This window comes from Morus notabilis, unplaced genomic scaffold, assembly GCF_000414095.1.
Source record: "Morus notabilis unplaced genomic scaffold, ASM41409v2 Scaffold127, whole genome shotgun sequence".
In the NCBI taxonomy this organism is placed as follows: domain Eukaryota; kingdom Viridiplantae; phylum Streptophyta; class Magnoliopsida; order Rosales; family Moraceae; genus Morus; species Morus notabilis.
Window position 1 is genome coordinate 77,082 of NW_010366377.1, and position 12,067 is coordinate 89,148.

The 12,067-nt window shown below is 35.3% G+C and overlaps 1 protein-coding gene across 1 annotated transcript; it reads right to left on the reverse strand.

The window, feature by feature from the left end:
* Positions 1-647: 647 nt before the first annotated feature.
* LOC21397262 lies at positions 648-8,575 on the reverse strand. The gene is made up of 12 exons (XM_024173512.1): positions 8,471-8,575; positions 7,708-8,167; positions 7,409-7,599; positions 7,229-7,276; positions 6,997-7,138; positions 6,752-6,909; positions 3,176-3,326; positions 2,896-3,071; positions 2,537-2,752; positions 1,401-1,641; positions 911-975; positions 648-689 (listed from the first exon to the last, which is right to left on the reverse strand). The coding sequence occupies exons 1-12, from the start codon at positions 8,573-8,575 to the stop codon at positions 648-650; spliced, it is 1,995 nt and encodes a 664-aa protein (XP_024029280.1).
* Positions 8,576-12,067: the final 3,492 nt, after the last annotated feature.

Genomic DNA, 12,067 nt, shown 5'->3' on the forward strand with positions numbered 1-12,067 from the left:
GCTCTCCCTCATGATCCACCAAATTAGATCCTTTTATTGATGTGAGGATTCAAGTAATCCATCACTTTTAACTTTAAAAGACTATTTTACTCTCTGATTAAATTATTAACAAAAAGTTTAAATAGACAATATAATAATTTAATAAAGAATTGTCATCTATTCTTTTAACTGTCATTTCATCCTATCAAACAATATAAAAGATTATTATAATCCTCTCCATCCTTCCTACTCTCCATCCATCCAACTCTCTTCATCCTTCTAACTAAAGGGAGCCTAAGCGGCATGAAAGACTATTCATTTACTATCAACTAAACTGTAATGCAGATCTAGTTTTTCAAACGGACATTTTTTTATCATAATTTAATAGTAGATTCAGTAGATTCAATCGGGAAATTAGTACTTTGAGTAATTGTATAGTGATTCGATTTATGACCAAAATTCTTTATCTGATTGTATGTGTCTGGTGTTGTAACACAGTCTGGGACATGACTTAATTAAATAAGATGTGAATTAATCTAGCAAACATTTTACCATGTTCGAGCAATTATAGACACTCACAGACTTATTTACATAGGAATCTCTCCTAAACAATGATGCCGCTGTGATGAATTTTCACAGTGATACTGTTTACCGTGCACCACATGTTTCTATTCACCCAGCAAACTCCCTTCGTTTGGCAAATCTTCCTCCTAAAAGCAACAAATGCATAATGATTAACACTCAAAGGCTCTCAAAAGCACATACGTCTTTCTGAATATTTCTTTGTAAAAGCTCTCAAACTCACAAACTTTTTTTTTGGATATTTTCTTTATTAAATCCGTACCAGATTATGAGCTGCGATGAATCCTTTAAATAAAGCTTCTTAAATTTCACGAGGATCTTATTCAAATTCAAACTTGGATAAGATCACTTTTATCTCCATAACTCCAATAAGATCATCCTTCTTCAAATTCGGATTGTGCAACCAACCTCTTTCTGATTCAAACAATCCGTACATCAATCACTTTATCTTCACGCTTAACCACTTCTAAAGACTTTGAATTATGTAGCACATCTTTCAAATTCAAAACAAGATATATATATATATATATCTAAATATGATGCCTTTGAAGTATATCTCGCGTGACCAAATTGAAATAAACCAATACAAATTCGGATTACAACTACTTTTCAAATCCGAATTACTCTTTCAAATTAGTAACTTAATCACCCGAATCTCGTATATCAGTGGCTTTTACCACGGCACTCTTTGAATTTTAAAACAACAACTCTTTCAAATCCGCAAACAACGAGATCTTCACACAAAATCTGCCCTTGAGATTAATAGATTAACCCAAAATCTGCACTCGCGATCACGGATGAATAGGAATCTGCACCAGAAAATCTTCAGATAAAAATACCTGACACTATCCACACTTGTGTGGTTGTTCCCCTTCGAGATGGCTGGCCCCGCCTTGTGGACAATTGAAGATAAATGTAGATGCAGCTGTTCGTGACGGCGTTCCGTTCATTGGCGTAGGAGCGGTGGATTAGAAGATCTAATGGCGCAGTCTTGGCAATGTTGGGCTCGGCAAATTGATGGAAGTTTTTCTCCGCATTCTGCTGATTGAGTTGCTTTAAGGGAAGGTCTGTTCTTTGCATCTGATGTAGAATTACAAGTATCTATTGTTGAGAAGGATACAATTAATAGTTGTCAGTCTGTGAGATCTCGTGTGGATTTATATGGAAAAAAATATATATATTTTTGATGGGGGTCTCGTCGCCTCGTTGAATGACGTTGGCGAGTTTCAGAGCCGAGTGGAGAGCTTTCATCGCCGGCAAGAGATGTGCGATGAGGCTCTTGTTGGTGGTGGTGGGGATTTTGTTGTTGCTGATGTATCACCGTGTATGTTAATTTTGGTTTTCATATTTTTCGTCGTTTGTATGACCATTTCGTTTTAATTGTCTGAATTTTGTATTTCCAATGTGCTGTCGTTTGAGATATATGTTGTTTCGTCTTGAGACTGTTATTGGTTCAACCTCAATACCAGCTTCACACACTAAATAGACTTTTTTTTTTTTGTAATAAAATTTTGAATTAAAAGGCATCACTGTTATTAGGGCCCTTTTCTTCATAGGTTTGTATTTCTATTTAAATTTTCTATACAAATTAACTTACAAAAAGTACAGAACCTTAGCTTATTATATATTTTGTAGGCTGTAGCCTATCGCATAACTGACATTGTAGCGCAGCATGTTGGTTCTAAAAATATTTCAACCTTGCAAAAGTCAAGTGTCACAATAGATCTAGCCATTTTTGGCCAAAATCGAAATGGAAAGGAAAATAATATTGGCCAAACATTACTACGCATATATAAAGATGCAAAAACAACTCTTAACAGTTCAAAAAGCGCTTCATATGATGAGCTGGACCCTTAGGTTCCGCAAATTGCAAACCTATTTGATAGATAAGAACATTAAACAAAATGATACCAAGTTTTCTTCACACAGACAATATTTACTTGGCGAGTTTCCTATAAATGGAAACTTTAAATACAACTTGGTAATTCCACTTAATCAGCTCAAAGATGCATATATCTCCTGGAGAAGGAGAGTTCTCTTTTGCAAATGCAGACCATCCACCAGAGAACATGTAAGTAGAAGCAGATGGATAAGCCAATAAATTGACGGGCCAAGACCTCTCAGCTACCTGAAGAGTCGTGGTTTGCGAGTTTTTCATGAAATAACTCCACGCAAAACTACCTGGTAGATACTGCAAAATTATCAAGAAAATCGTTAAGGCATTTGTACAAAGATCTTGCTAATAACAGATTCATGTACTGATCAATTCAAGGCAAAATGCCCTTATAACTAGTTCTTTTTTTTTATAATTGAACAACATTTATTCACACTTACCAGTGCATTCTTCCCCAGTTGGCCTGATGCAAAATCCACTCTGAATTGGGGGCTTTTGAAACAAAATTTGCAGCCGGCAGCTTCAGAAGCTCTCCCAGCTCGACCTGAAGAGGATGGCCTCTGAATGGCTTGGCCTCTAGTTTTATTCTCATTAGATCTTACCTTCCTGAACTTGCCTGCAACTAAATCAACAAAAACAAGACGTAATATTCCTAAGCAACAAACACTATTTCTTAGGAATGTTGGAGATTTTTATTAAATAACTAATAGCATTACATACCTTCAGGTTTGAGTTCGACAACAATTTCCTCTTGTTCTTGCTTAGTGATTGAATTCAGTGGAAAGCTGATTTCATTGTTTCTAGTACAACCAAGTTCATTATAACTCGGCAATTCTCTCCGGTTTGACAAGTTTGGTTGCTTTCTCACCAGCTGAAAACCATGCATAAAATGTGACGACCCTAACTTTTGATCATCATCATATGTTCATACCTAACATTTCTTGACCTCTACTACTCTCTAATTATAACTCTTTTAAAAATTCAGGCCGATTTTTTTTCATATACGTCCAAATACTGTAGCATTTAGCTAGTATTCTCTTTTCATTCATAAATGCTGCAGCACTCTATTTCCAACTATTCGTGAAATGCTGTAGCATTCTGTTTTCAACTATTATGAATTGTTGTAGCAATCCGTTTTCAACTATTATGAATTGCTGTAGTAATTCGTTTTCAACTATTAGGAATTGTTGTAGCAACCCGTTTTCAACTATTATGAATTGTTGTAGCAATTCGTTTTCAACTATTAGGAATTGCTGTAGCAATTCGTTTTCAACTATTACAAATTGCTGTAGTAATCCATTCGTGACTAGAGGTTGCTATACATAGCCTCATTGTCTCGTGAACTGTTCTTTCGTTACGTAAGTCATTTATATTCATAAACACTATTTCATTTTACACATAAGGTTCTGCAGCGTTTTCAAAACACGTGATACATCCATAACCCACTTGCCCACATTCCGTTGCTACATCCTCTCCACATGCCCAGCATCAAGTTTCAGGGAGCCGGTGCCTTACCTGAGCTTCCTACAACACAAACAAACTTAATGAGCTTTTGCTCAGCAAGTATCAATAGGTCATAACATATGCAATAATTATGCATACCCATATATGCATTCATGTCATATATCCTAGTACAGAATTATGAACGTTTTTCATTTCGTGTTTCTCATTCTTTTCATTCTTCTTTACGGATACCATACCTTTATATGGAGTGGTTTCCGTGTTTCATTTTCTTGTCTTTTACTTCTTATGGGCCCTGTCCTGTTGTACCATAGCGCGCATAACCAGTGAGGAGTGGGCCGGTAGCTAACCAATCCAACTCAGTCACGGTTTTATTTCTTTTATAGTCTCATAATAACATTTCCTTCGAATGCTGGTACAAACAGGACGATTAGTCTCTTACTGTTTATCAATTTTCTCATTGAAACGGTAACTTTTAGTTAAATATTATGAGTTTGTGCATTATTGAGCATTTTATCATGAGATTAACTTTTCATTTCTCTTAGTTTGATCTCGACTTAACATCGATACATATTTTTGCAGAACAAAGTTCTACGATTACATAAGTCTTGTAGATACATACTTAGCATAGTATCTAACATTCACATTGTATCTAACATTTAAAATTCTACTACATGCACAATTTTGTGCAACATAGAAAAGTAAGCTTGTTCGTGATATAACCATAGAAAAACTATTGTACTTACCAAAGTTCCGCTAACAACGCGTCCTTTGTTTCACTTGACGCTTTCCGACTTCAAGCCTTAATTGATCCTATTGCATAAATTTTCGATTATTAGATTCAAAATCTAAGATCAATAACTAAATTGAAATTTACTTTGGAAAGGTCTACAATCCTTATATTTGGTATTCAATCCCAAAATATTTCCTATCTCAAGAATTTGCACTAAAACCGTGCAAATTACTCAGTCATGGGCCTAATTTCCAGTTTCAATCCAAAACTGGGAATTCTCGTTGTGTTCGGTTTCTGAACCTCAATCTATTCATTCCCGAGTCTTAACACTGTTATTCATTTTCGAGAATCGAATTCCTAACTCATTTCTTACTACCTAGGTTTTTTAGAAATTTCGGCAGAATTTTGCCTAGTTTTTCTCTTTTCTCGAGTTTTTAATAACTCGTTCTAATTCCGATTTCGGTACCTGGAGTCAAGATTCATATTCCTTAATACAGATTCCAACATAAAATTGAACAAAAACTCATGTTCCTCATTCTCTAGGGTTTTCGGATTTCTTAGAGTAAATCTAGAAAAGTTCATTCAATCGTTTCAATACATATACCATTAGACTCCTATCACAGTCCCCATCAAAACCCCAGTTTCGATTTTCAGTTTTACAGATTTTTTCCGAGATGACTTACTATTCATCGAAACAAAAAAGTAAGCAGTTTCTCACGAAAAATCTAAAATCTTACCTCGAAAAGTTGAGATTCTCCGTAGAATGCCTCGGGTTATATTTCTACTGGACTAAACGGAAGAAATTTCGGTAAAAACGGGTGATTCTTTGATTTTCTCTCTTTTTCTTCTTTTCCCTCTTCTCTCGGCCACACATAGGAAAATAGAACAAAGTGGCTTCTAATTCCTTCACTTCACGTTCTTAAGGCTTAAGGCATAAATGAATATAATAATAATAATTCTTATAATATCTTATATTACTTTCTAAATTTAGGAAATTACTTTAATTCCCATAATTTAATTTTACTAATTCCACTTAGGTTTAACACTTAATTTAAGTGGTTCTCTATTCCCCACATTTTTCTTGTCGAGACTTAACTTTTCGTTTCTCAAAATGAGTCTCTTTCCGGTACTGATAATTTCACGACCAGTACAGGTTCTATACTGCTTTTTCAGACTGTCGAGCACCCTGGGTCAAACTTCTCATGTTCAACTCAATTCTCTTGGGTATCTCATTAGTCAATTTCTTTTTCTGAAATCATCATTTTAATTGATTCAGAATTGTCCAAAACACGTACCCTTACGGTACTCATTTTTTTAGCAGTTTCCCGCTTTAACTGACTCGAAAAAATTCTATTTCAGAAACTTTTGCTATTTTTCTTACTTATAATATTTCTACTTTTTTTTTAATTAGGCATTTGGTCACAAACCAAATATTTCAGTTTTCATAACTAAAATATACTCGTTAAAATTTCTAACTTTTAACTGATATTTCACTATTCATAACTGATATTTATGAATTTTTTTTGTAAAAATATTCGTATTATAACCTTACACTTTTCGGGAGATTTTACCCCGTATATAAAGTTTTTACATAATATTTCCTTGATCAAGTTGAAAATGCTACTACTTTCTGTTCCGGAAGAAATTAAAAATACTAAATTACTACACCCAATTGCCATTACAGATATGAATTTTTATTGATAGAGAAATGTTCCTAATTACCTAGGGGCAGTTGATCAATATGTGCCTTAACAATGGAAACTTTGAATAACATGTCATTGCCATTGCCTTCATGTATTAGCTCAAAAGTGCATATATGGCCTTCTTCCATATTATTGTCTCGCGCAAATGTATTCCATCCATGACAGAACTCAACTTACAATGTGATCACTAATCTGTTTCTTACTCTATATAGGACAGGCCAAGATCTACCATCTGAAACCTCAAGTATGGCATTGGTTTTTTTCTTGTTAATGTATGTCTTTGCAAAGTTGCATGGGATGTGCTGCCCAAATGAAATGAAAATAATCACAAAACTGAAAACTCGGATAACAAAAACAGAATGAAAAAAAAGGGGGAACGTAGTTGGACTGAAAACTTACAAAAGTGCCCTTACGAGCTGCATATGAAGCTCGCATAGCAACGGTGAAGAATGGATTTTCAGATCGAAACCCGCGCACGTTTTCAAGGTCAGCTCTAGCTTTTTTGTTGAGAGTTTTGCGTGATTCTAGTTTACTTGAAATGGTTGCAGCCTCGTGCACTAGAGATATAAGTAAAGACAACTACAGTGAAGGAAAATGAGATTATATATGCTGTAGATTCTGAAATAACCAGATTTCATATTTACCGGGTAACAAAGAGGAATTTCCTATTTCATTTTTGCGGAAAATGGAAACTTCAAATACAATCCGAATGCTCTTAGTAAGAACAAAGGCACAAACATCACCGACTTTCAAATCATTGTCCTGAGCAAATTCCCTCGAACCAGTCTGCAATCTAGCTCTTGGATAATCATTATAAACTCCAAAAGTGTACTTCACTGACTAAGTCCTGTTATGACCTGGTGCTTTAAGGGTCACCTCAGCACTCTTACTGAGATACTTTGTCGCGAAGAGACATGGCAAATTCTAAAGGAGAAACAAAAACAAATAAAAAAACAAAAATCACAAGAAAAAGGAATTAACATTAAGGAAGATTAAAGAAAGGAAGGGGAAATAAGAAAAAGATCGTCTTCTGGACATTAAAAAGAAGCTAATTACCACAAAATACTTGGCTTCCAAGGAGGATGGTTGCATGACAACCATAAAAAAAGGGTGTTTGGATTTGAAACTACTAGCTCTCCTGAGTGCTTGAGCCTTTTGTTCTTCAGTCAAACGTTGCCTCCATTTTGGTGGACTAATATTGAATTTCTCTCCGTCGCCTTCTTTACGATCTTGAAAATCAATCATCGCTTGCAAAACAAATCAAAGATAAAGATATATAGCGAAATTTATTCCAGTTAGGAATTTATGAGTACCTTTTGGTCTGGAATGTTATTGGTTGTCGCTTTGAGTTTTACCAAGAGGACTGGTGATTCTCCTTCTCTTGTGGGACCGAGAACTAATTTGCAATGGATCAGATTTCTCTCTTGTAACATTGGGAGCGAGTGAAAAGCGCCTTTCCAAAGTTTCAACAAACTCAACATCATGATCTTGATCACCAGAACTCTCTTCCTTGACAAAAGAATCGCGATTATTATGTTGTTGTCTCTGATAATTATATTCTATCTCTGTTGTACTCGAGTCAAATATCAGAACACTGAATTGAGAATTCCCTTCAAATCTAAAAACCAACAAATTTCCACGAACAAGGGAACAATAATCTCTAAACTCTGGCCAACCCTTGTCTAACCACACCTTGCCATCATCACATTTTGTCAGTCCTACTTCCCATCGTAAAGAACCACAATGTGGAAGCTTAAGAAATACATGATCTGATAAAATGTCTCCACATTTGCTCACAATTCTTCTTCGGATTTGCTGCACAATATTGCAAGAATACCAAAATAAAAGCTTCAATCAGCTGATTATAATTAAGTGCGCAGTTCATTGGCTATGAATCTAATTCTTAACAACGGAGAATTATGGACAGCCCTTTTCTCGGATTATATTTGTGAAGAAATCTTTTATTTATTCATTTATTTTAGGAAAAAGGGTAGCAAGTAATTTTGCTACAGTTCGTACGTTGCATCTTTAAGAACAATAGAGAGAATATAATTAAGACGATCTATATATATATATATATATGTGTGTGTGTGTGTGTGTGTGTCTGTGTATGCTTACAAGCTTGTTGTTCTGGTGAGTGTCTTCAAGGACTATCTTGAAAAAGTGGGGAGTAGTAGGAGAAAATTTTGTGTGCACATCGTCTTCCCGGTGACCACTAGCCATCTAAAGGCAGATGCATGTTCTCAAAGCTTATGTCTGTATATATACATATATATATATATATAACTATATGTATATATGCACTCATGCACGCATCCTTTTATGTAGAAGAGAGTACTCCGGGGTCTGAAGAAACACGCTTATCATGATGACAAAGGATATAGCTGATGATCTAGGTATACTAACCGCCGTTTCTACTCTGCAGTAGTACACTCCCAATCAAAGTAATTAGATATCGTGATCTAGTGCTAAAATCGATATCAGAATTAAAAAATTATCCTTTGTGTGTTATATTGACGAATCGGTTGACTTATAAATCTGTCGTATTGATTGTTATACGCTGTGGGCCACTACGTATTAGCCTTGTAAATTAAAGCTATATATCGGAGAATATTAGAGAAATTTAGAGAAGAAAGATTGATTTTCTCTTTCAACTAAAAATTACAGAGTACAAAGAGAAGATATATTGTTGAGAGGAAATGTCCCAAAACGTGAACAAGTCCAGCTCAGCAATTAAGAAGATAAAAAAAATAATAAAAAAAGAAAATAAAGCAGAAATTGCTAAATAGTCCATTCCTTTATTTATTTACAAAGGATTCCAACCATTCTAATACTCCCTCTCAAAATGGAGAATGAAATCCCCATCTTGCCAAGTAAAGCATGAAATTGTCCAGAAAATAAAAGCTTTGTTAATAATAATAATAATAATAATAATAATAATAATAATAATAATAATAACAATCCAAAAGCCAAAGGGAGACTGAATATGGAGGTTTTTTTTTTTTTTTTTTTTCTCTCATTTGTTTTCCAGTTTGGTTGTCTTTAGTTAAAGCACCCAAAGAGAGATCGATTGAAAAGAGTTAGACGGAGTAAGTTTTGTTCTTTCTCCCCTAAATTTATTATGGTTTAGCAAATTACTCTCTAAACTTTTAATTTTAGCAAGTTACCCCTTAATTTGTAAAGTTGTTGTCATATGTTCAATTTCGATGATAGTTGTGTTAAATTAGTGTAAAAAAAGCACATTCATGGAAAAATTTCGACATCTCAATTTAAATGTAACATAAATATTTTAATTTCTCAACTTTTAATTTTTTAAATTAATAAAAAAAATTGAACAAATTTAGTAAAATGGGACACATTTCAATAAATTTACAAATTCAGAGGGTTGATTGCTAAAATTAAAAATTTAAGGGACAATTAGCTAAACCACGGCAAGTAAATAGGAAAATAACGGGGCAATTAGCTAAACTGCAACAAGTACATGGGATAATTGTGCTAAAAACCCTTTTACTAAATTGTCTATTTTAGTCTTTTTAATTGAATGTGGGGGTGTCTTAATAAATTGTTGTGGTGCGAATACAATTTCTCTTTGGGGAACATCACTTCTTAAGGATAGACATTTTGTAATGTATTGCTTTTCTGGACATTTAAGTTAATTTTACACATAGAAGTTGTTATTGGTGAATACCACTAATATGGAGACGGCGTTAAAGAAGAGTGAATTAGAAAAATGCCACTTTCAGACAGTTGGCACTTGAATATCTCACTTTGTGAGAGAAGAGACCAAAAAAAAAAAAAGTATAATATAGACATAAAGAAGTAGAAAGTAATAACTAGGAGCCCGTTTAGAAGTGTTTTTAAATGAATTTGTTTTTAGTACGAAAATAAAAAGGTTTTGAAAATTGTGTAAGAATCGTTTTTGAAACTGTGTTTGCTTATTTTATTGAGATATTATTTTCAATATAAAAAAATAAAATTGTGTTTCGTTTATACTTTTAAAAATATATTTTACCTAAATTAATATTCTCTAATTAATATATTAAGTAATTACCAATTGATAATAACTTAATAAAAAATTAATTAATATATATAATAAGATAATATATTAAATAATTAAAAAACTAATAATTAATAATTAGTATATTAGTACATGATTAATATATTACTAGTATACTAATTTTTTTTTATAGGAACTAGTATACTAATTGGTTATAATTAGTAGTAACATTCAAATATTTCATAAGCATGTCAACTGCAAATAATTAAATAAAATTTTTAATTGAAGGTACATTACAGATAAGTATCACAAAAAGTCTTTAAAACAAGTTAACATCTCTCATCTTCTCTCTTTATCTCGACAAAATCTCTCTATCCCCTCTATATCTTTCCATTTACCCCTTTTTCCTCTCCCGTCGACACAGCCCCCCTCTTCCTCCTCGACCCAAATTTGGCGAGCCAACTACGTTGTCACCAGATCCGGCAAACTAACTTCGCAACACCTAAATCCGACCAGCCAAGCTTCGCCACGCCCAAATCCTGACGAGCCCAGCTCCGCCACGTCCAGATCCCGGTGAGCCCAGGCCCTAATCACATCAGAATCGCACAAAATCCAGTCAGAATTTTAAATTCAATCGTATCGAGAGAGAGATCTGGTTTTCTTGAAGACTTTTACCATTTTCATTTGTTTGGTTTTGTTGATCTTGATCTATCAATTAATTTTTCATTTCATCTTGATCTGTTTGGTTTTGATCTTGATCTGGTTACGTAAATTAATGTTAGATAACAGAGAGAAAAATGAAAATGAAAAAGGGAAAACAATCTTTAACTGTTTTCAAAAAACAACACAAAGAAGAGAAACAAAGAAGAGCATTTTCCTTCTGGTTTTAATTTAATTAAAGCACCAAACGTGGTTTGAAGACTAATTTCATTTTTAACGCCTTGATTGTCATGAAAAATGGCTTCAAAACTGATTCCAAACACGCACTGGACTTTACAAGTACTAATAAGCTTAATTTACATGTTGTCCCTCGAATTAGGAGGTTGGATTTAGTACACAAAAATTCAAGAGGTTTTAATCCAATGAACAAACTGCATTTGCCCAGTTCTTTTTTCTGTCATACCAGCTTTTAATACCGTAAACAACGACAAAACATATCACAATTCAAACTCTTTTTTCTTGGTTTTTTGGGGCGATAACTTTTTCTTTTAAGAGCAAAGATGGGTAGAATCATAAATAATGAAAGAGAATATGTAGGAAACACTTGCCTAAAAGTGCTCGATTTATGAGCCTTACAGGCCGAAGACCCATACACCCTCCTTTCGGGGGTCTCCCGGGGGTGCCCCGGGAAGTGCCCCGGGGTTGCCCGATGGTGCTCCGGGGGAGCCCCAGGGGTGTCCCGGGGGTGCCCCGGGGGTGTCCCGGGCGTGTCCCAGGGGAGCCCTAGGGGTGACCCGGGGGTGCTCTCGGGGTTCTCCCGGGGGTGCCCCGGGGGTCCGGGGGTCTCCCGGAGTGTCCCGGGGGTGCCCCGTGGGTGCCTGAAAGGGGGCCCCGGGGTGCCCCGGGGGTGTACCGGGGGTGTCCCGCGGGTCTTCCGGGGTCCTCCTGGAGGTGCCCCTGGGGTTTCTGGGGATGCCCCTGGGGTCTCCCGGGGGTGTCCCGGTGGAGTCCCGGCGGTGTCCTGGGGTTGCCCCGGGGGTGGCCCGGCGCTGCCACAG

Coding starts and splice junctions, on each gene's coding strand:
- LOC21397262 (XM_024173512.1), bottom strand. CDS start 8,575: ATGGCTAGTGGTCACCGGGAAGACGATGTGCACACAAAATTTTCTCCT. Junction 8,168..8,470: donor CTCACCAGAACAACAAGCTT/GTAAGCATACAC, acceptor AATATTGTGCAG/CAAATCCGAAGAAGAATTGT. Junction 3,327..6,751: donor CAGCTCGTAAGGGCACTTTT/GTAAGTTTTCAG, acceptor CATGGTTTTCAG/CTGGTGAGAAAGCAACCAAA.